We start from the raw sequence: 27,520 nt of genomic DNA, 5'->3' as shown, positions 1-27,520 counted from the left end.
TCCAATAATCACCATAGACATTTATTTAAAGTAATACATTTGCAGCTCAGATAGTCCTAAATTGTACATTTCAGGTTTATTCAACTTCTTAAAAATATTTGAGGGCAGCTGCAACCACAGATTTCAACTCCATCATTATTTCTTTGCCCATTCTTCTCTCTCTTTTCTTTCCCGAATAACTTCTTTCAGATATGGTTCAAGATAGAATTTATCCTAAAGAATGAATAAAAAAAAAAATTATATGCAGCCATCACATACTGATATATCCCAAACACTCAAGAGGTCTTCGACAAAAGAAATTCATCAAAATTAATTCTTATTTCCAACTTAAGAAAATATATTTTCAAGCAGACTAAGAACCGTCTGCTTTTCTAAAATGTAAAAACCCACAAAGATCTTGTAATAAGTTGCTTTGATAGGTTGAGAGGGGAAAGTCTGCCAGAGAAGAAATGAGAGTAGAAGCTTTTGCCTTTTTTTTTTTTTAAAAGATTTCATTTATTTATTTGACAGAGAGAGAGAGACAGCGAGAGAGAGAACACAAGCAGGGGGAGTGAGGGAGGGAGAAGCAGGCTTCCGGCCAAGCAGGGAGCCCGATCTGGGTCTCTATCCCAGAACCCTGGGATCATGACCCGAGCCAAAGGCAGACGCTTAACGACTGAGCCACCCAGGTGCCCCTTTTGCCTAATTTCAATGCAGTTTAAGGGGTGAGGGTTTACTTCAGAGTCCTTCCTGGAAGCCAGAGGACCACTCTATGGGCTGATCACATGGATACCAACATTTTTCCATCTGAGCAGGAAACATTGTAGAGGGAGAACAACGACCCATAAGACAGAGGATCTGGACTCTAGCCCAGGATCTCTATATTAGAGACCTGCTTAGTGATTCTGGAACAGTCCGTCCCCTTTAAGTCACAAAGTAATTATCTCTAAAATGGAGTTAACATTTGCTCTATTAACCTCACTGGACTGTCATGAGGATATTTATTTGACACAACCTTAAGAACTCTAAAGCACTATACAAATGAATGTTTCTGTTTCTAATGCTTAATGCTTAGTGGCCAATATTGTCAGATACATAAAAGCTGAGCTACCTCCTCATATTTTGTCCACTGCTCTTTAGGCAAGATCTGATGCCTCATGGTCAGGTCCAGTGCTCTCTTAATGCGAAACATCCTGTCGTTATAAAGGTTCTCAGGAAGCCTTCTTATGGCCTCTTTCACATCATCATTCTCATATATTGTATCATCTCTCATTAACCCTGTGACAGAAAACAAGAGAGTCAGATTGAATACACATCTCAAAAATCAGATTTTTAAAAAAAAATGAGTGAAATATGTTTATGACATAACTTAAGATTCAGGTGAAATATGTATGCATTTCATACATAATAATGGGTTATTTCTTTTTTTTTAATTTAAAATCAATTAATTAACATACAGTGTATTACTAGCTTCAGAGGTAGAGTTTAGCGACTTATGAGTTGTATATAACATCCAGTGCTCATTACATCAAGTCCCCTCCTTAATGTCCATCACGCACTTACCCATCCCCCCAACCATCTCCCCTCCAGCAACCCTCAGTTTGTTTCCTCTAGTTGTCTCCTGTGATTTGTCTCCCTCTCTGATTTTGTCTTATTTTATTTTTTCCTTTCCTTCATAATGGGTTATTTCTTAAATGGTATTGCAGAAACAGTCTTTTAAAAACCTGTCACAAAATTCACATTTTATCTAAAATAATTTTAAAAATATCTAAAGTATCTACTTTGTTTTTAAACACACATCAATAAATCACATCTCTATTTTCTTATACTTTGAATCTGAGATCAAGGTATTAAAGAACCTTAAGATGACAGTGTACTAAGGAACCAGTAACATTTTTTTTAAATATAATTTTTATTTATTTATTTGACAGAGAGAGAGCACAAGTAGGCAGAGCGGCAGGTAGAGGGAGAGGGAGAAGCAGACTCCCCGCTGAGCAGGGAGTCTGACGTGAGGCTCGATCCCAGGACCCTGAGATCATGACCTGAGCCGAAGGCAGCCGCTTCACCAACTGAGCCACCCAGGCGCCCCCAAGGAACCAGTAACATTTAATGATGCTTCTGTCAAGCTTCAATTAAAAAAAAGATGAAGTTCATGGCAAATTATAAAGATCTAAAAAAGTTCAGGTATCCAATGATTTGAACATTTGACAATTTTAACATTTGAGAAATCTCTTACTTTCAAAGTTCATATAACTTAAATTTTCAAATGCCAAATGGAGGAGTTGGGAGAGGGAGCGTGCATTAAGGAAAATGTACTGCTACCATATTTCAAGAATGTAACTTATTTCCACCTCAAACATCTGAGATGACTGATTCTATTACTCTCTTCTCAAAATAATAAAAAGGAAATGATTGAACAATAACATGTGACCTAATTTTACAATTTTCTAATGTACACAGGTACAATTAGTTAAGCTGTTTTTGGGAATCATAACAACTCTTGCAAAAGCTAGTAAAAACCCAGGCAATAGGTTGGTTGTCCATAATGGAACATCCATAGATGTTTACACACACACACACACACACACACACACACACACACAGTCTAAATCATATATATACTATATGTATATATTATGATTAGTATAGAATCATATATACAATATAGATAGCATAGAATCTATATATATATAATCTGTAATATAACTTTAAATGATTTCAATATTTGGATTTTACTGTAATTTACTTATAAACAGTGGTTCAAGAACATCTTTGTAGCTAAATCTTTGGGCAATATTTAAATTATTATCTAAATTATTTCATTAGGATGAATTCCTAGAAGTGAGACTGTGGGTCACATGGCATATACATGTTTAAGACCTATGATATGAACTATATATAAAGCAAAAAAAAAAAAAGAAAACCAAGGGAAAAAACAGATACTCACCCAGTTTATTGAACCCTGCGGCATTGTAGTACCATTTTCGAATACCCTCCAGCCACCGGCCTGATGCTGCAACTGATATTGTCACACTGTTAGTTGCTACGATTCACTTATTATACTATATGAACACCTGGAGAGGCAAGCAACCAGTACTCTTATAGTTACCTTGTTAGAGAATGCAAACATAGGAAGGAATTTCCTTTTGAAAGTATATATTCTGTATACTGTAGATAAAAACTGCTTATTTTATCTATGAGCAAAAGTGATTAGAGGCTAAAAAAAAATGGGCAGCAAGTCATGGGAAAAAAGGGTAAACTCAAACACATGATGTACAAAAGAGCTACAGTAGTTATTAGCACTCCAGCCTCTTCACGTCAAGTAACCCATCTTTTATGTACCGCTGCTACCATCAGAACTGAACGGGTAGGGTGTGGGACTGGAACTCGGAACTCCATCTTCTGCAATTTCAGAAATAAATTACAGGAAATAAACGTAAACTTTTCTTATCAAGGGAGTTGGAGTTATATGTAAAGACGGTAAGACTTCAGGATAGGTTGGCAAGTCTCAATGACCTTCATCTTCCAAAATCTTTATTCTACATTACCTTTACTTCACTTGCCTAGCCTCTTTAAAAATATATGTATTTCTGGGAGGATTTTTGATACCATTAGCCAGTCATTTAATAGTAATATGGATTAGTAGAAGAAGCCCATTTTCCTCCTCCCAAGTAGCTAACTTTCCAACGAGGAAATGGATATTTGAAAATGGATGAGAAGAAATAGATAACATTAAAGTTCTTCGGGGAGGACTGAGCCTGATGGGATAACCCAGTAGGGGCTAAGGGCAACATGATAGTGCCTGATGTTCGTGGGAGAGATGTGTTAAGAAGGGGAGATAGAGCAAATTTAAATTTTCTTTTAAAATTTTGTCTGGGGCTAGCCTCTCACCAAGGCATGAAAGCAAACTCTTTTATTCCAACCCCTCCTCATCCCTACTCCTTAGCATATCACAGATTACACAGCTTTGGTAAATCTCCTTGAAAATTAAGCACCATGTAGAAGATTGCTCCTAGAAAAACAAGTACCAAAGAGTCAACAATCTACAAACATACTTGTAGAAAACAAATGATCTGTATACATATTTGCCATTGACGGTGATGATTAATATTCATTGAACACTTGTGTGCTAGGCACTATCCTATCTGCTTTACCCACATTGGCTCGGTTTATTTACAACACGCCTGTCCTCGCAGAAGAATAAGGTTTACAGAACTTATCCTACCCAAGATCAGAGCCAGCTAGTGACAGGGTCGAGACCAGGTCTATCTAGTTCTCAAACACAGGACAGAGCAGAGTGCCTTCTATATTTGTCAAATTAATGAAACAACGAATTCCTAAATGTCTCCCCCACTCCCCAAAAAGTTCAATGTCATTTAGATTAACGGATTTTTCAGGCAATCTGATGTTTCACCATTGCTGAGGGCGAGGAGAAAGGGGCCAATATCATTTAAAGGCTACTCCAATCTATACCTCCAGAGGGCAGAGACCGGCAAAAAAGGTGCGGGGGAGGGAAAATCCTTGGTGTTCACGATCTGTTTTAAATATTCCGGTAATTTCTGTATTCTATTGCATAATAAGTATGTTTGTTTTAGTGCCTACAGTAAATACAAACTTCTCCAAATCTACAGACCGAGCTGACGTTCCAGATAAGCAAAAATTAATCTGAAGCTTCGCTGTAACACTGGCTCAGCTGCCCTGAATTCCGTTTGAGAAGGGCGAGGGGTGGAAGTTTGCAGACCTATTTCCTCCGGTCACTTTGCCTCGGTTACCTGATCAGCGTAAAAGGGAAACTAATACCGCCCTCGTCACACTGGCAGGAGAATTTATCGCACACGACAGGGCTAGACTCACGGCAAGCACTCGGTTCATTTTGGTCGAAAGTCACGCACTATTATCTCCTAGTGTCCTTGAACACTTCTAAGGCCGAGGGGAAGGCCTGCCGAGCACGGGCAGCTGGAATGGCAGGGCTATCGGAGGCACCGCGGGCACCTTCACCGACAGCAGATCCACCTTCAACCCTTCGGGTGAGCCCGGCCGGCCTGGGGACAGTAAGAGGGTGGGGGAAAGGCGCCCTTTAGGCTGGAGCGGAGCCTCCACCTTCCCTGACGTCGCACACCTAGCCACTTAGAGGAAGCGGAGCAATTTACTGGAAGAATAAACGGCTGAGTGTGGCAATGCCTGTCAGGGAGGCCTCCAGGTACTTACCCGCAGGCCTGCTCGCCATTTTGACCCGAGGCTGCAGCGTTGCCTGCTGGGTAAGTCCTGGAGGACGCTCTGGGCCCTTGCGCAGGCGCCTTACGTCGCGTCGCCTGGCGAGGAAGGACGCCCGCGCAGGCGCAGTTTCTGGCAGCCGACTTGGGGCACCTGCGCCTGCCGTTTTTTCCGCATGAGTCCTGCCGGTGTAGTAGGGCGGGCATTTTGCGCGCTCCGTTCCATGAACCATTTCGTGTGACCTGATGGGAAGAACATTAGGCAAGGAATAAGGGGCTTTAGCCTGGGTTCTGTGGTGGACGAGCTGTGGGAATTTAGGGAGTATTTATTGCGCCCTTTGTGCCAAGCAACGCGCTAAGCGTTCTACCTGCGTATTATTTTAATTCTCATTTAGTTCTAAATCCGTGAGGTAAGTACTATGATTATCCCCATTGTAGAGAGGAAACAGGGGCTCAGAAAGTTGGGATAAATTGTCCAAGACTACACAGCTAGGAAGAATCCAGATTTATCTTCTAGTATCAGAGGATCCGGGTAAAACTTTGGGACTCCTTAATTCTAGGGCCATACACCACACTACTAATCCAGGAGACACTAACCCTCTCTGGCCTTCCGTTTCTCCAGCTTGAGGTCTACACCAAACCATTTTCGTGGTAGGTTAGGTCAGCACACACGAAAAATTTAATACTAACCTAAGATACAGAGCAGAATTTGTGTGTGATTTTAAGATAAAAGTATACCCTCAAGGCCTCAGCCCCAACATGTTAAGTCTAAGGCATTAAAATCTAGGGACAGAAACGATTATAGTGTGACTGACTCATTCAGTTCCTAGTGACCTCCTACCACCATTGCTGTCATGGTCAGCTCGAATTGCCATAACAAAACACCACAGACTGGATAGTTTAAAAAACAAATGTATTTCTCACAGTTCTGGAGGCTGGAAGCCCAAGATCAAGGCGCAAGAATGGCCACTTTCAGGTGAGAGCTTTTCCTGTGGGTTTTAGAGGACTGCCTTCTCATTGTGTCCTCACAGGGCAGACTCTTTTGTACCTTACAAGGACACTATTCGCATTATGAAGGCCCTATCTCTAAATGCCATCACATTGGGGGTTAGTGTTTCAACACGACTTCTGGGGAGACACAATTCAATCCATAACAAGAACCCACGAATATCTACTTTTGTTTACTTCAGGCTTAAGCGGAGAACTGGGACCATATAGAGAAATCCATCTCATTGTAAATTCAGAAGGTTAGATTCAGTGGTCCTAGTCACATTCCAGTTCTAAACTTTTGTTGCCTTCCCCTTTTTTCTTCTTTGTGCCGCCACATTCTCACATTACTCAGTCCCGTATGCAGCACTAAAAACGTGAATGTCTGCTCCCAGACTACGCTAGCCAAGGTGAAGTCTGAAAGACGTGAAGAAGTGCAATACATTTAAACACTGGCACATTGCTTTACAAGAAGTACTCAGTAAACTCTTGTTTCCTCGTTACCCTTAAGTTTCAGCTTGCTGGTTACGTGGTGAAGGTGGTAAGAGAAGGAAGACCTTGTCAAGAGATCAGATGCCCAAGACTGTCAAAAAAATCCAGCTCCTAGAGGTATTGAGCCTAGAGGTCCTGGATGTTTGCTGGCAGTCATTAGTATTGATTCAAAAATTGTTTGATTTCCCTCCGGGCACGTGGGTAGGATTGCATTTCTCTGCTCCCTTAAAGCTAGGCATGGCTATGTGACGCTTTGGCCAGGAAAAATGTGATTAGTTTTTAAGAGCAATTCACATTCTTTTCCCCTTTCATAGATTGGCTACACTTAAGACACAGTGGAGGCTCCATCAACCTCTGTCACTAAAGATGATAAGGAGCAGAGCTTTTTTAGTCCCAAGTAGGATATGTATGAGATAAAAACTTCCGTGGTTTTAAACCATTTAAGGTTTGGGGTACCTGGGTGGCTCAGTCGGTTAAGCATCTGCCATCGGCTCAGGTCATGATCTCGGAGTCCTGGGATGGAGTCCTGCGTCGGGCTCCCTGCTCAGCAGGTTCTGCTTCTCCTTCTCCCTCTGCTCCTCCCCCCGCTCATGCTGTCTCTCAAATAAATAAATAAAATCTTTAAAAAGAAACCATTTAAGGTTTTAGGACTGTTCATTATAGCCTGTTCTGACTGATACAAGTGGTTTGTTAATAAAGGCAAAATGAGGTTCTGAGCCATAGAAAGACCAGTGGGATGGTTCCATGCTTTGTTTTTTAGCTGAGCCTCGTTTCCTGTGTATTGATCTCATCCATTAGAGAACTCCATGAAGGCCCGTATCTATGCCACATTCACCACTACATTTTAGGAACTCAAATGTCTGTTGGGCAAATGAATAAAATACCTAACAGGAAGGCCCTCATCAATTATAAATTTAGTTTCTTATGACGCTTCCAGATCTACAGCACATCACAGACCCTGGTGCACAACAAACTGCCCCCAAAGTTAGTGTTTTAAAAGTTTTTTATCCCAATTCTGAATTCAGCTGGATAGTTCTGCTCCATGTTGCATCTGCTGAGGCTGAAATGTCTAAGCTTCCCCCCCTCCCCCCCATGTCTGGTGCTCCGTTGGCATGACTGGAATAGCTGAGGTTTGGCCAGACACCTCTTTCTCTCCACCTCATTTCTCCAAGTCACCCAACCTCTTTACATAGTGGCTCAGGGTTCCAAGAGCAAATGTTTCAAGAGGACAAGCCCCACTGTGCAAGTACTTATCTAGCCTCTGCTTGATAATGTTTCAGGGACCAGGTCTCATTGGCCCAGAGTCAGTGTGGAAGGGGACAAGGAGAACAAATACCAGGGTGGTTCACTGGAAGCCACCAGTGTTAACTACCCACCCAAGCTTGTGATCCCAAGGCAGATAGCTGAAGTCACAATGCCTTGTTTTACAAATAAGGATCTGACCCAGAGGTTAAATTATTGGCCCAGGATTACAAGTCTAAATGATAAATGGGGAAAAGAGTATCAGTTCATGCTGTAAATCTTTGCATACTGGCAATAAGTCAGAGGTTTGTTATGGTCTTTTACCATATGTCTCATTGCCCTTTACTTATCTTCACACTAGTCCCCTCCTTCCCACCCCCCCAATCCTTTTTCCTTTCCTGATTCTCGGTAGCCAATTTGTGGGCAACTCTGAATATCTATGCTCAGGAGGATACAGCACAGATCATCCAAAATGGAATGTGTTTTGTAGCATTATCTACGTGAACAGTAGCTATTAGGTGAATAATAATATAGCATGCTCCAGAAACTTCTAACATTTCGAAGAAAATAAAGAGGTCTTGTGAGGAAACCACTTTAGAAGGCCTGCGAATACCAGGGGGAAACCTCTGTCCTCATCCTCACCAGAAGGACAGACAGTGTGCCAGCCCATAGGAAAGTGACTCTCACTCCTCCTCTCAGCTTGCTGTGGTTTAAGTTCTGTCCTCCGAGAAGGAAGGAAATGGTCGAGTTGAAGAAAATTAAGTCACCAAGAACTTGTAAGAAAGATCTGCCACAAGTGTACCCAAATTCACAATATCAAGAAATTGTTTCCAGCATCAGTAGAGGCCTGAGGCATTTATTTAAAAATATGTATCATTCATTCATATATACATTCATTTTATATTATTACATCTTAACATTCATCAAAAACTAAAGAGTTTTTAAGAATTTTTCAAAGTCTTGTACTGAGGCTTTGGCAATCTCTTCACAAAATATTTCATCAGGCACAGACACTAACTTGTCCAAAGAGATGTAGTTAGGTTTTGTTGGATCATATTGTGCTCTTCCTAAATAGGTAAGAAACAAATGCCTTTCTTTGACTTTAAACAACCTTGTATTAAATATCTAAAAAAGAAAAAAAAAAGTTTTAAAAACAACATTGTGCACTGAAAGATGAACTAAAATGTTTATTTGGCTAAAAATTTTAATTAGGCTAATAATTATAAAGTAGTGACCACATGCTTAGTAACTATGATAAATGCCACAGGGTTTAAACCATATAGCTTTGGCTAAGAAATTACGATTAAAAAGAACAGAAAAATTATAAAGTAATTAAGGGCTATATTGCAGGCAAAGAACATTGGCTAATCCAGATGGAGGAGATGTTAAAATAGCAAATCCTCAGGCCCTGCCCCCAAAATACTCAATTTTTGTGGGGCCCACAGGTTCTCCAGGTGACTCTGGAGAGTCACTGGTGACTGATGTCAGAGGTGACTCTGATAACTGCCAAGTTTGAGAACCAAAGTTAGAAATCAAGGTCCACCGGCACCAAAAAGTTTGTAAGATTTCACAATCTTGTGAAGCTTCCTTATTTTTGTAAAATTCCTGCCTGCTCCCTCCCTCTGACTAGTATTAGAATGAAATGAACCTGGCCTCTAGGGGAGCAACTAGGGGAAGCACGTCTTTGTCTTGGGGTTAAAACTCCTAAGGAGTAGCATGAGTGGCAGCAACTTTAAAAAGGAATCAGAAACAGGTCAACCAGAACTGTTATTTGCAAGAGAAAATTCGTTTCATACCACTAAGTTTTTAAAGCACCAGCCAAAAATTTAAAGTCTATCAGTTCCCCCACAGTCCTGTCAGTTAATGTAGTGTTCCTTTTTTTTTTTTTTAAAAAACAATATTAGCCAGACCCCTATGAGTCTAAGAATCCCAAAAAGGAAGTCACAGTTCTATAACTGGGCTTCCCAGAAGCTAGGGTTTGGGGTGCCTAAAAGTCTGTGTTATTTAAACAAGTGATTTTGATGCATTTGGTCAAGTTTATAGTTTCCCCTACTTAGAAAGTTTCTGTCCATCTTTGAGACCCCACTCATTCTACTGACCACTCAAATGTCAGTTCTTAGAGTGGTAGAATATCCTAGTTAAGAGCATGGATTTTTAAACCCGACTGCCAGAGTTCTAATCTTGTCTCTGTTCCTTGTTACCTGGGTAACCATCTTTGGACAATCCTTTTATGCTTACTTTCTTCACTTGTAAAATCGGGATAATAATAGTACCTATCTCATATGATGGTTGTGAGGATTAAATGAATTAATACAAGTAAAGCAGTAAAGACAGAGTGGACACACAGTGAGCACTTAGTAGCTATCATTATTTCTATGATTTTCCTACCTCTTCTAAATTAAATTAATAAGTTCTATAAGGTTAAGACTTATCTAAGTCTAGGTTAAGGTAGACTTAGACTTAACTAAGTCTATCTGGTTAAGACTCTAACATTATGTAAATCAATTACATTTTAGAGACTTGTCTTCCACACTAGATTACAAATTCCACAAGAATACAGACCATGTCTGATTGATTTTTGTATCCCCAAATCAGATTATTTTATCATACTCTGTCACTGAATTATCTAACAGCCCAGGGGAAAACTAATTGTTACTGCTTTTTAGTTGAAGACCACTTACTTTACAGTTGTTCCAATAAGCCAAATTTGTACCCCTGCACTTTTAATAATGAATACATACACATTTGATGAAACAGAAAAACTCTCTATTGGGGCGCCTGGGTGGCTCAGTCGTTAAGCGTCTGCCTTCGGCTCAGGTCATGATCCCAGGGTCCTGGGATCGAGCCCCGCATCGGGCTACCTGCACTGCAGGAAGCCTGCTTCTCCCTCTCCCACTCCCCCTGCTTGTGTTCCCTCTCTCGCTGTGTCTCTCTCTGTCAAATAAATAAATAAAATCTTAAAAAAAAAACAAAACAAAAAACCTCTCTATTAAGGACCCATTCATAGTGAAGTGTGATAGATAAATAAACATTGCTATTGTGAAGGAATTGTACCAAATGCAATCTAGTTCTGAGTTATATTAAAGCCGTATTTCTTTTGCCTATCTTTATATCAAGAACACATGTAGCAACAGAGTAGGGGGATCACTCTAATGAAATTCAATCTTTCATTTATCCAGTGAATATGGAGTGTCTATTCACATGGCAAACAGGAAAGAAAGGATGACTTTGATGAAATTCAATCATTCATTTGTTCACCAAATACTTATCTAGTGCCTACTAAATGTCCCGTATAGTTCCAGGCACCGGGAATCCAGCAGTGTATAAATCCGAAAGGATCTCTGCTTTCAAAGAGTTAACATTCTTGTGAACAAGCAGATAATGTCACTTGCTAAAGAGGAAAGTCTGATTAGCTTGGAAAACATAAATATGGCTTTGGCACAATGGCAAACTAGAACTGTTTTATGCTTTTGTAGGAGATCATTACAATACAGCTCATTAACTAATGGATTTATTTATTCATTCATTCATTTATTCATTCATTTATTTATTCCAATTATTTAGAGAGACCACACGACTGGGGGGAGGGGCAGGAGAGAATCCCAAGCAGATTCCCTGCTGACTGCAGAGCCCGCCGTGAGGCTCAATCTCAGGACCCATGAGATGATGACCTGAGCTGAAACCTAGAGTCAAGACACTTTAACTGACTGAGCCACCCAGGTGCCCCTAACTAATGGATTTAGATAGACTGTGAATGAAAAGTACATGCAGAATTGAAAGGACCTTTAAGGGAAGTGATCTTTTCTAATCTAGATGGGAGAAAAACACAACTGGGAATACGTTAGATTCCAACAGGCAGGATGAGCAATAGGTAACAACTATAGGGAACAGACTCGTCCCCTGTGTCTCCTATGGACATGTACATGTGTGCCCTAGAAGTTGTAAACTTTTCACAAGTGATCCCTTGACTTCGTTTGCTAGATGTGTTCTTGATTTAAAAGATGGGCAAAAGAAATATGACCTTACTACAACTGTCAGTCTCAGAACCAGAGTATATTGGTCCAATTCCTTCCCAAACAGCAAGTCATTTTTGCAGCGGAACAGCACTATGCACACAGAGCAGTTCTGGACGAAGGGCAATGAGAGCTTCCAGAGGGAGTTGTGCACTTGTTACCTGTGGGAACCTGACGATGAGGTGGTGGGGAATGCTCATCACATTGTGCACATAGTCAAAAGTCTCAGTAAGTTTCCTTTTATTTGCAGTCAACATCTTTGGGACTTTGGTGATCATATGTTGAATTTCATTATGTTTAAAACCTAGTTCAAGACGATAAACCTAAAAGAAAGTAGAGTTGCTTGAATCACAAATGTAAACAGTTATTTTCCTAATATGCCAGAGGACACACTGATTATTTTAAAATCTGAAATGAGGACATTAAAATCTGGAGACAGCTATGTCAATGCCCTCAAGGGTCCATAGCTTCCTGCTTCTGGGGTATCCTGAATTTCAAGCCCCTCTCCTGAGACGAACTCTCACAGCATGGTGACCATCATGAAGATCACCAAAAGGAGCTATCATAACAATGAAACAGAATAATGGTGGATGTGGAAGGCCTGGTCAGGCTATCTGTATGGGCCCTACACCACAGACCAGCAGTTAAGATTTTCAACGTGTTTTTTGAGCCTCTGCTCCCAAGCACACTCACATACATGTTATCTGGAAAAACCACATGTCAAAATTCCAGACAGAGATGGTAAAACTAAATACCCAAATGTGTGTTAGGTCCTCTGCTCCCCTACCAATCCGTTCTTATTACTCTGCAGGCTATGCCCCCACTAGATTATGAGCCCCATGAGAGCAGGGACTATCTTCGAGCACAGTGCATGGGCAGGTGCTCAACAAAAATTTCCTCAACAACTGGACATGAAACACTTTAAGCACCTCAGAAAAACAGGCCTTCTATCATAATTTCAAGTACGACTACAGCTTTGTATACTAACTAGTCAGCTGCCTTTGGCTTTATACTACTCGCCTGGAGGTAGGACAGTAACGAGTGTCTGGTATGTCCTGTGATAGAACTAGAGCAGGCAGTGGGCACAGTTCTAAGGAGAGCAATGTGCTGGCCACTAGGCTCTTCACAGAAGTCTTCCGGATCCAGCCTCCAAATCTCATCTCCCACCAAGGTGACATAAACCTGGAGTCTCACACTGGCAACAGACGCGGTTTCCAGGCATCGCCCAGATACCTAATGCATTACTCTAGGATTACTGGTATCGGTGTCTACAAGGTGATTTACGCATGTAACACCTGCTCAACGTGTGAACATATTATTAACTAAAATAAACTGCTTGCTAGATATTTATTGTATCATTTCCTATGTCCATCTTTTTAGAAATAACTTCTTTCACAATCTAGTGTTAAGAAGACAGTAGCAAAATCTATCCTCTTCTTAAGCACTTAAAGAAAGAAGCTGATTTCTGAAAATCTTAAAGTCGACCTACCTTCATGTTTTCTTTCACGGGCTCCAGACTTCCAGTTAGTAGCCTTGGGAGACGAACTACCAGATCTCTAGTCTATAGTTATAAAACAATCTATTATTACTATACATGCACATTCAACTAGTTTGGGAAAACAAGGCATTACTAGGAACACAAAACTAAAATTCAAAATATGAGCTAGGAACCCTGAAAATACATAAACTTAATACTGTTTGAGGAAAAAAAAATACTGAAAACAAAACTTAAGGCACCAACTTGATGGAATACTATAAAATGATACAGTTATACATTTAACCTAGTAGGGTAATTCATTCTTATACAAAAATACCAGGCATTTATAGAATTCATATGGACCAGGCATCTGTGAGAAACGTGAGATTTAAGCTTCTAAATGTAGCTCACATGGAAATATATAAATTCTCTTTTCTTTACCTTCTTCACGCTAAGTTCAAGTTCTTTCTGAAAAAATCCCAATCTGTTATCCAATCTTTCCACTGAAAAACTCAGCAAAAATGGCGCATTTCTGACCATCTGTGCTATGTGTGCCTTACTGAAATTTTTTGACTGCAGATAAGCCACTCTAGAGAAACAAACAAAAAATACATGTACATATAATTAACATTTACTAATGTCATGTACTTTCCAAAGTAACAAACAAACAAAAAAAGGATAAGTAAAAACATTCAATAATGGCCCAAATATGGTTAAAGCAAAATAAGCACCCATCCAATGATAGAATGGTTCCCATTTCTACTCAGAAACCAAATAATTCTGAAATCTACTAACAGATTCTCTTTTCAGTTATTTTATTACTTGGTAGAAAAAAATCAAATAGCTTCATTTAAGAATTCTTTGCTAAGAACATAAATCCATAAATTAAGAAAATAAGAGATTCCAAACTCTTTTTATAAAGACCCTCAAGCATAGCAGAAGTCGAGAGAGGAATTTTTTAGTTTAGCAAATTTACTGACTATGTATATTTGTAAATAATTTTTACTACGATTTCCATTATGCATTTTGTTAACAACTGAGAAATTTCCTGCTAAGTTTCTGGGACCCAAAATATGGTAGTAAAATATAGAAAGTTTGACTATGAAATAACATTATTGATTTTTAAAAACTTATAAACATAGTAAAAGGCAGTTTTATTAAATGCCTAAAATATACTAGGACATTATCTTGTTTAATTCTCACCAAATAAAACACAAGAAACAAAAACCCGTGAACCAGGTAAATTTTCCACATTGTATCTGAAGAAACATAGATTCAGAGAAGTTAAATAACTCCTCTTAGACCACCAGCTAATTAATGACCAAGCTGAGATTTGAACTCAGACATGCCTATGAGATTTCTATACCATGTACCACCAGAGCTTATATTTTATAAGTGACGACTACTCCTTTAAGGGACTCCCTTAGAGGACATGAGAGAAAAGACCGACAAATTTAACTATATAAAAACTTAAATGCAAGGCACCCCCCCTGCCCAAGCATTGACAAAGTCAAAACAAGTGACAAGTATTTACAACATGTCATGGGGAAATAACTAATTTTGTTAAAATACAGAAGAATGCTTACAAAAGAAAGAAAAAGACTTAATTTTAAAATGACAAAGGACATATGTGATTTATAGAAAAGGTGATGTAAATAGAAATTCAACAGAGGAAAAGATCCTCCAAACATCATTTCTGAAACAACACTGAGGCACTGTTTTTATCTATAAAATGAACTGAAACCATAAAGTTTGATGACTCTGTAATAGTGAGGGTAACAGAGAAACTGGCACTTCTATATGACGTTGGTGGGAGCGTAAACTGGAAAACAACCTTACAAAGGACAACTTGTCGATATCTATTAAGATTATAAATGCACATACCCTTTCACCTAGCAATTCCACTTCTAGAAATCTGCCCTACAGATATATAGCAGTATGTGCAAAATGATATATATATATATATATATACATGCACACACACACACACACACACACATATGGAGAGTCACTGCAGCCTTGTTGTGGTAGCAGTGACTGGAATCAAGCACCATGTTTATCGTGAGGGACTGGATGATCCACAGTATGAACTAAACTAGCATTAAAAAAAGAGGAAGTCCCAGTACAAAACTATCTCTAACATACAGTTAAGGTAAGAAAGTGGGGTGCAGAATAGTATGTATAAATGCTACCAGTTGTATGTATGTGGGTTCATGGGTATTTGTACACAGATATACACATATGCTTACATATGACAGAACATTCTTAGCAGGTCAAACAAAAAACCTGATCATAGTAGCTGCCTCCACAGATGGGTCTCAGAAAGTTAATGAGGGACAAATATAAGTAGGTGGGAAGGAGGATTACTTTTTGTCCCCCCCCCCCTTTTTTTGGTCACAGCAAAAATCAATATCTGACTAAAACATTATCAAAACTGTTGTCTACCTTGTGATAATTTTTCTAATAAAAAACTAAGATATGCCCAGCCAAAAAAAAAATTTAAATAATTAAATGCAAATTATTCATTTGAAAATAACTTTTTTATACATTTGAAATTTTCTTCATTCAAAGGAAAACAAGTATATGAAATCAATGCTATTACAGAAATCCTAGAAATAAGACTACTGTACATACCAGAGACAAAAGCTAAGTTCAATTAAATAAAGATTATCATACTCTTGCCTCTTACAGTAGCAGCTTATTTTTTGCTGTATGTGGATAAACCTATTAAAAAATTCCAAGTAATTAAAATAATGCTCCAGAGTTTAGGAACCATTAGACTATGCTGTCCATGAGAGAATATCCTCTCGTTGTTAGGAGCATGTGTGATCTTGAGCAAGTAACTTCAGCTTCTTTTAAACTCAGGTTTCCTTTACAGAATTAAGAGTAGGGAGACAGCATGGGGCAGTAGCGAGGACTCTGCAGTTAGACTAAGTGGGCCTGAATCCCAGCTCTGTCACTTACACTATCTGCGTAATCTTGGGCAAATTATTAAACCTTTCTATGCCTCCCCTGGAAAATGGGGATATTAATAATAGTGGTGCAATAGTCAGTGGTATTGAAATAGCGCTGTATGGTGACAGATGGTAGCTACACATGTGGTGAGCACAGCATAACAGATAGCCTTGTACAGACTTGTTGAATCACTGATTCAACATTGTATGTCAACTATACTTCAATTTAAAAAAATAGTATTAGCATAGTAGGCAGTCTCTGACATGGCTCCCAATAATCCCCACCTCCTGGTATGCACACTTCCTTTGAATAAATCTTGAATAGGGCAAACTGGTTTTTGAATGGGGAGGGATCAGTGTTCCAGACAGCCAGGAGAAGCAGAGCTGGATATGTCAGACTGAGTTTCCTAGAATCATCCGTTCTCTCCCCTGTAATAGTCTGTCTGTATTATACCAGAAGAGTCCCATGAAGAGAGAGGGTGTGCACGTTCTGTCTTTTGGGGTTCAAGTCTAGCTCAGTGCCTTGCATATACAGGAGCTCAAATCGTTCAATGTACGGAGTCCAGTTTTTTGTTTAGTTCTTTTTCCTAATTCAGACAAGGCATTGGACTCTGATGTTGTTCAAGAAACTGTAAAGTTCTCTGAAATGCAGTGAGGCTCACCATCAGAGTAAGAATAATCTGGGGATGAAGACCAGAGGCAGACCAGTCAGGAGACTGTTAGAGCAGTCTTCATGTGAAATGGGGACCCAAGGTGATCTTCACAGTGAAGATTCAGAGAAATGCACTGACTGATTTGAGAGATAAAAAAGAATTGATAGTTGATTTATTAGATGTGGATACCATAAGAAGAGAAGCCAAAGTTAACACTAATGTTTCTGATTTGGGCAACAAGGTGAACAGTGCTCCTATTCAGTGAATCTGGGAATACAGGGAAGAACTGACTTAGGTACGAAGTAGGGAGGATGATAAATTCAAAAGGTGAACTTAGGGACAGGGGCTCTGTCTTGTTCTCTGTGGTGTTCCCAGTGCCTAGCAGGGTTCTTATCTCACAGATCAATACTATCTCATCTCACTGTATTGATTCTCACAGATTTAATAAATTCTTTGAATGTTGAATGAAGAACAAAGATGTTTACGGAAGTGCTTTTTAAAGAAGAAAAAAAGGAACAACCAAAATAGGCAACTTATGTAAATGATTAAGCAAATGATACAATAATGTGCCAAGAGGATGTCAGATGTCTACCATCAAAAACTGCCCAGAAAATTAAAACAACCCATAAAAGTTCAGGCTTTCGTAACTCTAAGTGCACTCCCAGGTAATCTAGCCATGTGTTGATGGATTAAAAAAATTTTTTTATTCCAGTTTCTGAAGACAACCCATTGAGTGTTGACTCAGCAGTAAGTTGAACACATAAAAATGAGAAGTCAAATAAAAGAACTGTTTTAGATACTTAATCTTGATCAAAGGAAGTCCGTAACCAAAAAAAAAAAAAAAAAAAATAATAACATTCATGTTCATTATCAGCCGATCCTTATGCAGCTAAGACTTAAAAATAACTTACACATATATTTCCTTCATAACCACTTCTTGGGTTATGTGAAAAATCATTGTAAAAGCCCTACCTGGTCTTAAGATTTTCAAGGTCTTCGGAGAAAATAGCATAGTTTTTAGTCAGGTATGTTCCCAGCTGGTTATCCTCTATACCCAAATCTTTAAGAAACATGAGTATTTGCTTAATGTCTTTTTCAAAATCCAATCGCAGAAGGAGGTTGGCTGCATCTGGATGTTTTTCTATCTTTGAGAGATCCACTCCTATAATAAATTACAAATACTGTTTGAAGATAACTGTTTAGCTAGGTCATTAAACTTCATACATAAAAACACAAGGAATTACTGATGAAGATCAACAACCTGTCCAAAAGAGAACTGAGACAGGCCAACAGAAACTTCTAAATATATTTAAACTAAACTAGTTGCAGAAATAAAATTAAATTAAAATGAAAACATAGTACTTATGTCAAAGTCACATATAGAGGAAAACAATTCATTTGGGGTTAAATTTCTACCTGAAACAAATTCACCAAGTCATACTGACCTAGCTAGGATCATCCTCTTTATCTATGGTTCTTGAATATTGTTTGAATAATGCTTATGAGCTCCTACTGATCTCCACAGTAATTGCTTAACTGGCAATTCTACAGTGTAACAAACCCTTTAAATAAATTGTTACTTTCTTTGACATTTGTCATTTCCTTAGTTATAATTATTATTTTCGAAATATGTTTATGATCTCCTCCGGGTGGGGGAATAAAAATAACCCTATGTCTTACTCATTGTAATCTCCAGGTCTTCAGCATGGAGACAAGTACCTTGAAGGAGCACAAGAAATGTCTGTGTGAGAACAGGTGAGCATATATAGCCCTCAAATATACAACAAAGCAGAAAGTATACAACCTTTGACCTTCACATATCCTTATAATCTTAGGTAGTCTAAGTAAGTGAGACAAGGCATAGGAGAAAGAAAGAAGAGGGAGAAAGCAAGCTGTTACTTTCAAGTATTCTCTGGTTATGGATATAATTAGATGGCAATGATAATTAGGCAAAGAATCAAAGTAACCTGTAATTCAAAATTCTCATTAAAACTGAGCGTTTTGGGGCACCTGGGTGGCTCAGTCGGTTGGGCAGCTGCCTTGGGCTCAGGTCATGATCCCAGAGTCCTGGGATCGAGCCCCACGTCGGGCTCCCTGCTCAGCGAAAGCCTGCTTCTCCCTCTCCCTCTGCCTGCCGCTCTGCCTACTTGTGCTCTCTCTCTGTCTCTCTGTCAAATAAATAAAATCTTAAAAAAAAAACCAAAAAAACAACTGAGCATTTTATTCTCTCATTTTTTTCCTTTTATCTGATTAAAAAAATAAGCATGAACAGGAAAGTCCTCTTCTTTACGTTGAGAGTAAACATTTGAAGATGATCTAAAACCTTAAGGTTAGATTTAAAGTTCTATATTCTTAAAAATATTTCTTCAGATGATAACTCTCAAACTGATTTCCAGATGCAACTTTCAAGTCTTAAATATAAAAGCAATGAAATAAAAACATTCTTTAATGGTGTACATAACCAGAAAAATAAATTATAATTTCATATACTATTATATCCAAACATAATTCTAAACCCAAATTTCTTGATATTAAACAGGCATTGATGTAAGATGATCATGACTAGAAAAACAGATTACACAAACACACCCGCAGAATGAAGACCAGAAACAGAGCCAAGATCAACTAAATGAATAAAATAAAAAATTAGCATATAATAATAATGGCATTTCAAATTAATGGTGAAAAGATACACTATTCATTACAATATAATGGGACCACTAGCTATACGTGTGAAAAATAATTGTTTCTATTACTACACTTATGGTGAGCATGATGTAATGTACAGAACTACTAAATCACTATGTTGTGTATCTGAAACTACATGTCAATTTTACTTAAAAAAAATTCCTTCTATATCTTACACAAAAGATTAAGCATCTAAATGTGTACTAACTCTAAAACTACTACAAGAAAACAGTTTAAAAAATATTAAGCATGACTACATAAAAATATAAAACTCATGTATGGCTTTCTGTAATAAATATATTTGCATAGAAAAAGGTGGGGAAAGCTATTAAACAAATTGGTGATAGGGTTACCTCTGGAAAGTGGAAATGGGTATGTAGAGAAGGTGAGAGCTCTTTCTCTTACAGTACTTGCATTATTAACAACTAGATGAAATTCTTATTTAAAAATAATATTAATAAAAATAAATTACTGGATGGATACATAAGTAAGACAGAAACTAGTTCCAAATCTCTGTGATAAATGTGGGAAGGGGTGCTTTGAAAATAACATACAGGGTTCAGACTTGGAATTGAACTTCCTCTTACAGCTGACCTGCGCTGAAGCGCCTTGCTCAGCATGAGCCATCACACCCTGACTGGGCTCAAACAGAAATCCTGAAAAGCTGCCTTTTAACAGCAATAGGAGAGCAGAATCTCATCAGGAGAGCACACTGCTGTCAGCACAAATCACTTGGACTTACTCAAGATTAACTTGAAGAAATAGTCACTGAATTCCCACTATGGACCAGGCACTTCTGTTAGGCTCTGGGGATATAACAAATGAGTAATACACGCCTCTAACTTCTGGGTGACCGCAGTCTGAGTTGCTTTTATCCATTCAGTAACTACAATTATTACCACTGTATTCAGTTATGGTTACACATATCTAGTGTATCCATCAAGGTCTGGCAGGCAGCAGATATTGCCCTAGAAAGTGCGAGCAAAAAGAACTTTAATGAAGGGACTTTACACAGTGGTGTGACGGATGAGGGAGCGAACAAGGGCACCCCTAGTGCTAAACAGACAGGGAGCCAAAAGTATTCCCCGAACCCAGAGGGAACTGCAAGCTATTAAGAAAGGGCTGCTCAGGAGGAGCTGTTGTCATGGAGCGAGGCAGTTACAGGACCCAAAGCGGGGAAGGAACGGGGAAAAAAAATATACTCCCACCTGCCTTCCCTCTCCTCCTGCAAGTGCCTCCCACTGGCTGAAGCTGCCCAGGAGCCTGCTGGCAAAGAAGCTCTAGTGCATGGAGACTGGCCTCCTGGGATAGAGAACAGGCAGAGTAGGGCAGAAAACAGATCGGAGAAGCAGACAGGCACCGGGACACATGGGTCCTCAAAAATACTATCTGACAAGGCAATCACGGCTCCTCCACGGTACTGTCACTTAAGTTACTTCCAAGATGTGCTGTTGACATATCAACATACAGAGAAGGAATGGCTGGAACATATACTCCAAAACTCTTAGTATGCTGTAAATTATTTAAAGGCAGGGGCCACGTCTTCTGTTTATCTTGTATTAGCCCTGGCACCTACCATAAGGCTGGGGAAGCTGTTCCAGAAGGAAGGTGACTGGCTCTCCTCTTTGTAGCAGATGTCGTCTTTCTCTCCCCTTTGAAGCCACAGAACACTTTATTTGTATGTCTTATGTAGCACTTCTCACTTTACCTTTCATCCTTGCAGTCCAGTTATTTTTATATATGTATATTTAGATACTTCTGAAGACGTGAAGCTTCTTGAGAACAAAGGCCATTACCTGCACATTTGCGTAACTTGCACAGGAACAGGGAAGTAAACAACTGTAATGCTGTTATTAGTGCTAGAATGGAACTAAGCCGGGGTGATGCGAGGGTCCAGAGGAGGGTCACCGAAGAACTTGAACTAAGTTTTCCAGTGGTCAGAGCTGGCCGAACAGAAGGAGAGAAGGGGAAAGGAGTAAAGCTGAAAAGGTAAGTAGGGGCCAGATTAGGCAGAGCGCTGACATCCCGGGAAGGCTTTGAAGGATTTCCAATAGGTCACTGACATAGTCAGATCGGCATTTTAGAAAGAGAACTGATATTTGAGAGATCATCAGAGCAATGTTGCTGATAAGACGGCTATCAAGTTAGGAAGCTCCTAACTTTCCAGTGAAAAATGAAAGCCTAAAGTATGGCAGTGACTGGAGAATGAGAGCAGATGAATTTGAGAGAGAATCCCTTACCTACCCTGTTCCTCTCAATCCCCCGGGGAGAAAGGAGGTTTATCATCTGGGAAAATGAAATCAGAGATGTGCCAGAGCTAGGGATAATGAGAGAAGCAGATGGCTGCAATAAGGTGTTGGACTGAACAGGAGAGGACTAAGTGAAAAGTCTGCAGTGAGATCCCTTGGCTGTCTTCAACTATCCAGACCCCAGTGCATCCTCCCAGCCAACAAGCTAAAATAGTTATGGGGCAGGCCTAGACAGAAACCATCCACATTAGGGGGACAGTGGGCTCCAGGAGGAATGGCAGGAGGTGGTGGGGAAAAGGAAGGAATTCCTCATCTGGTAGGGTTCACTGCAGGAAACACTGTCCTGACAGGCTACTGGAAGGTGTGGGAAAATTTGGCCCTAGAAATAAAGAAAACTAATCAAAGGAAAAACAAGAATTATTAACAACTATGGAAAAATGAAAACGATCCCAGAGAGCAGCAAGCAATATTTACAGTCATAATATAATCGCTGACTGATGATTCATCTAAAAATTGTTACCATAACTATACTGGGCAAACTGAATAGGGGAAAAGTATGTGTGTACATACAAGAGATCAACCAATGTCTAAAACTGATAAACCAAGCAACAGCACAATAAACAATGACATAAACAGAGATTAACTACAAACAGAAAGAGCTGTAAAAGTTAAGGAGACACCTCTGGGGAATAGCATGAAGGTCAGGAAGGATGAAGCAGAGAGTACGGTTTTTCACTAGAAGCTTTTTTCACACTATTTGACTTCTGTTCATCTTGATAAAGATTAAAAATGCTGATGTGAACAAAGTAAGGCAAAAAAGCAAATGAGGAATACACTGAAGAAGTACCTGTAGGTTGTTGAGACTTACCTAGAAGCACTAACTTCTGCAGAGTCTCAGAATGATCCACGTAGTCTCGAAGCGTGAACGTATCTGGGGGCAGTGGAGGGTCTGCGATAATCTGAACGGCCTCCTCCTCAGAAACCAGCTGCAACGGAGACACCGGAGGCAGGTCGTCCAGTGCTTTGAAGCCAGCCATATAGAAAGACAGGGGCGGTCAGCTTTCCAGTCTGTACACCTAAAGTGAAACCTCTTCCCTGGTTTGCTTCTTTTTAAATCTTGGGATCATTTCAGAACTAAATATCTGAGAAGTTCAAATATTTTCTACCTCCTAAGAGGTAAGGCTAAGACTATTTAGAGAAATCAACCACTGTTCCTCCAAGATAAGCAATCTGTTGGTAAGTTTCTATTCATAAGGAGGAGGTCCTACACAAAATTCCTTTCTTTTAGTTCACTTTTAATCAACAGGTAAGAATGCTAAAAATCAACTGACCTTCTAGTACATTTTGAGATAGATTCTACCATAGCTTGTTAAACTGGCCCAAAGTACAACATATTCTACCATCCTGATTTGTGTGAGTTAAGAGTCAATTTGATCCTGAAATGTCTTTTGATGCAATCTCCTTTCCTCCAAGTTATTCTCAAGTACGTCTTTAAAAGGACTTCTATGATTCTGTTTCTACCACCTGTAGTCCTTCACTATGGACATGACCCTCTCTAGCACAGCCCTGATTCTGAGATTTTGTTTTGTTTAAACCAAATGCGTAATGGGAGACACTGGGAACTATAACCTACCTTAAGCTAAAGAATCAAGACTATGATTTTTTTGTTCTATTTTTTGCTTCTCATAACTACCCTTTCTTATTTCTTATAGCCAGTCTTTCCTCCCTGCCCTCCTTGAGCCTGCTGTCTTTCTTTCATATTCTACTTAACCTAATATTCCCTCATTGTGGTGAAATATTCCTTGCATGGGAATATTCCTAGAATAGGAAGCATAGGAGAGGACTGACTAAAAAGTGACAAGGGAGTTTTTTGGGGTGTTCTATTTGTGTTCTTTTTGGTTTGTTAATTGTGGAGGCTGTTACACTACTAGATGTGTTTGTCAAAATTCATAAAACTGTACACTCAAAACTGATGAATTTTACTTGGATAAAATTATATCCTAATTAGGAATATATTAGGATAAATTATACCCTAGTAAAACTAATTACCACCTGAAAATTTTTTATAAATTTAAATAATATTTAGAAAGCCACTGTTACACATAAATCTAGAACATAATATTATATATATATTAATCTACAAACCTTTTTTCTCAGTCAAATAAGTAAATGAATAGAACTGGCATTGTTCTTTTTCTTACTTGGTACAAAGTATGACCTGAAATAGGCTAACAGACTATAAACAGTTAACCTGTTCAAACTACCAAAGTGGGGCAGAGAGGACTCTTCTGGAAGTTCAGAATTACCTTCTAGAGACAGCTCAGAATCAAAGTTGGGTACTTCTTGTGTCTTCTGTGTCTGTTCATTCATGCAAGGAAGCAGAGTACTTTGGCCAGAACCAATCTCTTGCCTACTTGAGTTGGTAGACTGGGAACTATTCCATAAGGAGGAAGTCCTGTAAGTCTTGAATCCCCACTGGAGAAAGCAATTGTCAGAGGACATCTGTGGCTGAGCAGAAAAGCCAAGCAACAATGTTCTTCCTGGTCTCTGGAAATGTTTTCTGCATTGTGTAGCTGTAATGAAGCTACTCAATTTAACTGAATTGAACCATCTGGATATCTGTTGGGCTGACAAAGCCATTTTTCTTAAAGTAGCCTACAAAGGAAATATATAACCATCAAAAAAGAGAAACTCACTTGACTTAAATGTTTAGAACAGTACTCAAACAACAAAATGATAAACTGGAAAATCTTTTTTCTAATTAAAAGATGTTCAATAGACTTAGATAATTAGAGCAGTCACATGTTACTTAAGCACAGGAAAAGCCAAAAACAAGACAGCCCCAGTTACAAACCAAAAGACAGGAACTTCTGAACTGGAAAAATAACGACTGCTTTACAATATAAAAAAAAGCAAAACCATTGGTATAAGAAAACCATTTAAGACAAAAATCTGTGTTTAAATTACAGCTGAACCCAATAATCTGTTAATTTAATATTTAAAGGAAATAAGGTGATGCAATTAAGTGTTCTTGATATTTGGTTTGAAGGACATTGGTTTGAAGAAGCAGATTGCTGATCCAAGACACTGAATTATGCAAATGCATTTTATGTTTATGCATTACTCACAAACTAAAAAACAAGAAGAAATCTACTTTGTCCTAAATGAATTATCACTGTCCTAAATATCACCACTGTTATCTAGAAGGTTGTTTCTTGGTTAATCCTCAGGGCTGAACACTTGATTATTTCAGATAAAGCTGTTCCTCAAAAGGGAATTGAACAAAACCAATTTTGTCAAATTCTGTTTTTTGGCTGTAGGAAAAAAGAAAAAGAAAAGCCTTCAAAAACAAAAGGTCAAAACTAGCAAGCAAAATGAAGTGACAGAAATACATAAGCAACCAGTAAAGAATACATGAATATTTTGACCAAAAAATGCAGTTGTTTTAAGATTTTTATAAGGAAAGGCTGTTAATACTTTAAGCTCCAGGATTATGAAGAAATTTTATATTTAGACAGCTTAATTAGAAGAGTAGATTTGATGCATATAATTTTATGTTAAATAAGATAATCCATATAACACACAGCATGGAGTCCAGTATACGGAAAATCCTCAACAAATGTTAGCCATTAGTATTACTATTGATTACACATCCATATATAAATGAATTCTGCTGAATTAACTGTAGTATACAACTTTTTTATTTGTTTTTCTACATATTGGAATTCAGCTTGTTTTATGCTCACAATTAGACCAGATATTGAAGGTCTAACCTCCTCCTGGATATCTGTAGTTTAGGGAAGTCTCCTGAAAGAGCTTTACAAAAGTGAAAGTCTCACTGTCATTCTGAAATGATTTTAGAAAGGAAATAGGTAGGCACAACAGCCTATGGGATAGGTGCTTTTTGTTAAATTCTGGCAGGAAATGACCCGCCAAATCTGTCAGGTTTTCCCTCAAACCTACAACATTCATTCTCTGCACAAAGTCATAAGGGAGCAAACTGGAAGCCAGAAGACCTCAGTTGTGCTAGTTGACAAGACTATTTCTTGTTGTGGTGGGCACACTGACAGGCCCATGATGGGGGTTCAATAACTATTCTTGAAATAACAATTTTTTGGGGCACCTGGGTGGCTCAGTCGTTAAGCGTCTGCCTTCGGCTCAGGTCATGATCCCAGGATACTGGGATCAAGCCCGCATTGGGCTCCCTGCTAGGTGGGAAGCCTGCTTCTCCCTCTCCCACTCCCCCCTGCTTGTGTTCCCTCTCTCGCTGCGTCTCTCTGTCAAATAAATAAAATCTTTAAAATAAATAAATAAATAAATAATAAAAATTGTTAAAAAAATAATTTTTTGAAAAGGTAATGTGATTCTTAAGGTCCCTATCAGCTTTAAAATATTTTGACTTCTAAGTTTATCTAAATATTTCATCCTATTTCAAAGCAAACTTCTGAAATCCCACATTCACTGTGAAGCCTTTCCAGGCTCAAATTAATACTCCTCCCATATAGCGCAAATTAACTTTTGAATTCCATCCATATTCATTTAAAGACCTTTATGCATTCAACTAATGTTTATCCTGTTTGTATTTACAAGTGCAGTATCCTCTCTACATCATCATTTCATTGCTGTGTATACCTCTTAACAATTGATCAATTGTTCGTTCACTGGACCTATCTGTGGACCCACCCTCCCAGTGACTATTCCCCATTAGCCCCGAGACTTGCATTGCTCCAATGTCTGTGGGATGGAAATGAATCAGTTGCAACTATGATTAATTCGTCTACTCAGTATTCAAATGCGGATAAGGCATTTGCGGACGTGCACAAAGGCCCTGCGTGGTGCTAACAGTAAATCTAACACGACTCCATCAGGAAGATTAAAGGAAAAAGCCCTAAAGGATTCTGCATTAAAATATCATATACCAGGACTTGCTCTAATTCTTCGCTAGGAACAGGAATTGCCACTGAAGTACTGTTTTCCCAGGGTTCAAGATTTCTAACTCTGTAAGGCTAGTAAGTGATGTCAGGGGATGAAAGCGGGTGTTGGGAACATGGCTTCGTAATCAGGGGCCCCTCGTGAATGCTACACGCCCCTCCTAGGCCATTTTAACAAGTCCCCATAGCGAACTTCCGCAGGAAGCCAGCTGCCACGCTAGGCTTCCTTCCGCGTCCTCCGCAAAAGGCGCTAATAAACAAGCATGGTTGCGTTTTCGTCTCGTCGGCCAGAGAAAAAAACAAAACTAAACTAATCGCCCCCGACTGGGCCGCGGAGATCCAGGGGCCATGAGGCCTCGGGCCGGCCTGGACGCGGGTGGGTCTGGACCCGAACCCCACCGGGAGCGCGCCCCGAGTGCTCCGGCGGCTCCCGCTTTACCTGTGGCGAGGCGCACGCTCTTGGTTTGTTTGCGGGTGGCCGCCAGGCTGGCCCGGCCCGGCGGACAGTCCCGCAGCCTCTCACGGCCGCCGGTCAGCCAGCCCCGCCGGCCCGCGCCGCCGCGCTCCCTCGCCCACGTGGACCGCGGCCAGAGTGGGCGAGACCATCTGCGAGGCTGCGCGGGGGGAGAGCGGGCGGCGTGC

General features: G+C 39.4%; 2 protein-coding genes across 4 annotated transcripts; both read right to left on the bottom strand.

Annotated features, from left to right (window-relative positions):
• On the bottom strand, positions 1 to 5,305 carry UQCRB (ubiquinol-cytochrome c reductase binding protein). Its single transcript, XM_036096132.2, has 4 exons — positions 5,188 to 5,305; positions 2,927 to 2,998; positions 1,091 to 1,257; positions 1 to 213 (listed from the first exon to the last, which is right to left on the bottom strand). Exons 1-4 carry the CDS (start codon positions 5,204 to 5,206, stop codon positions 136 to 138), a joined length of 336 nt encoding a protein of 111 aa, XP_035952025.2. The 5' UTR covers positions 5,207 to 5,305; the 3' UTR covers positions 1 to 135.
• On the bottom strand, positions 4,874 to 27,454 carry MTERF3 (mitochondrial transcription termination factor 3). 3 transcript variants are annotated; one of them, XM_078072200.1, is made up of 9 exons: positions 27,318 to 27,454; positions 24,254 to 24,602; positions 22,816 to 22,968; positions 17,983 to 18,172; positions 13,845 to 13,992; positions 13,416 to 13,487; positions 12,088 to 12,249; positions 5,188 to 5,435; positions 4,874 to 5,021 (listed from the first exon to the last, which is right to left on the bottom strand). In XM_078072200.1, exons 2-9 carry the CDS (start codon positions 24,585 to 24,587, stop codon positions 4,874 to 4,876), a joined length of 1,455 nt encoding a protein of 484 aa, XP_077928326.1. In that variant the 5' UTR covers positions 24,588 to 24,602; positions 27,318 to 27,454. The 3 variants fall into 3 exon arrangements, with proteins under 3 accessions (XP_077928326.1, XP_035952023.1, XP_035952024.1); XM_036096130.2 differs by lacking the exons at positions 4,874 to 5,021; positions 5,188 to 5,435 and adding exons at positions 8,738 to 9,038; positions 18,691 to 18,729; XM_036096131.2 differs by lacking the exons at positions 4,874 to 5,021; positions 5,188 to 5,435 and adding an exon at positions 8,738 to 9,038.
• Between the last annotated feature and the right edge of the window lie 66 nt (positions 27,455 to 27,520).

The sequence above is a fragment of the Halichoerus grypus genome, chromosome 5 (genome assembly GCF_964656455.1).
Source record: "Halichoerus grypus chromosome 5, mHalGry1.hap1.1, whole genome shotgun sequence".
Classification (NCBI taxonomy): domain Eukaryota; kingdom Metazoa; phylum Chordata; class Mammalia; order Carnivora; family Phocidae; genus Halichoerus; species Halichoerus grypus.
This window is presented reverse-complemented; position numbering and strand designations above follow the sequence as displayed.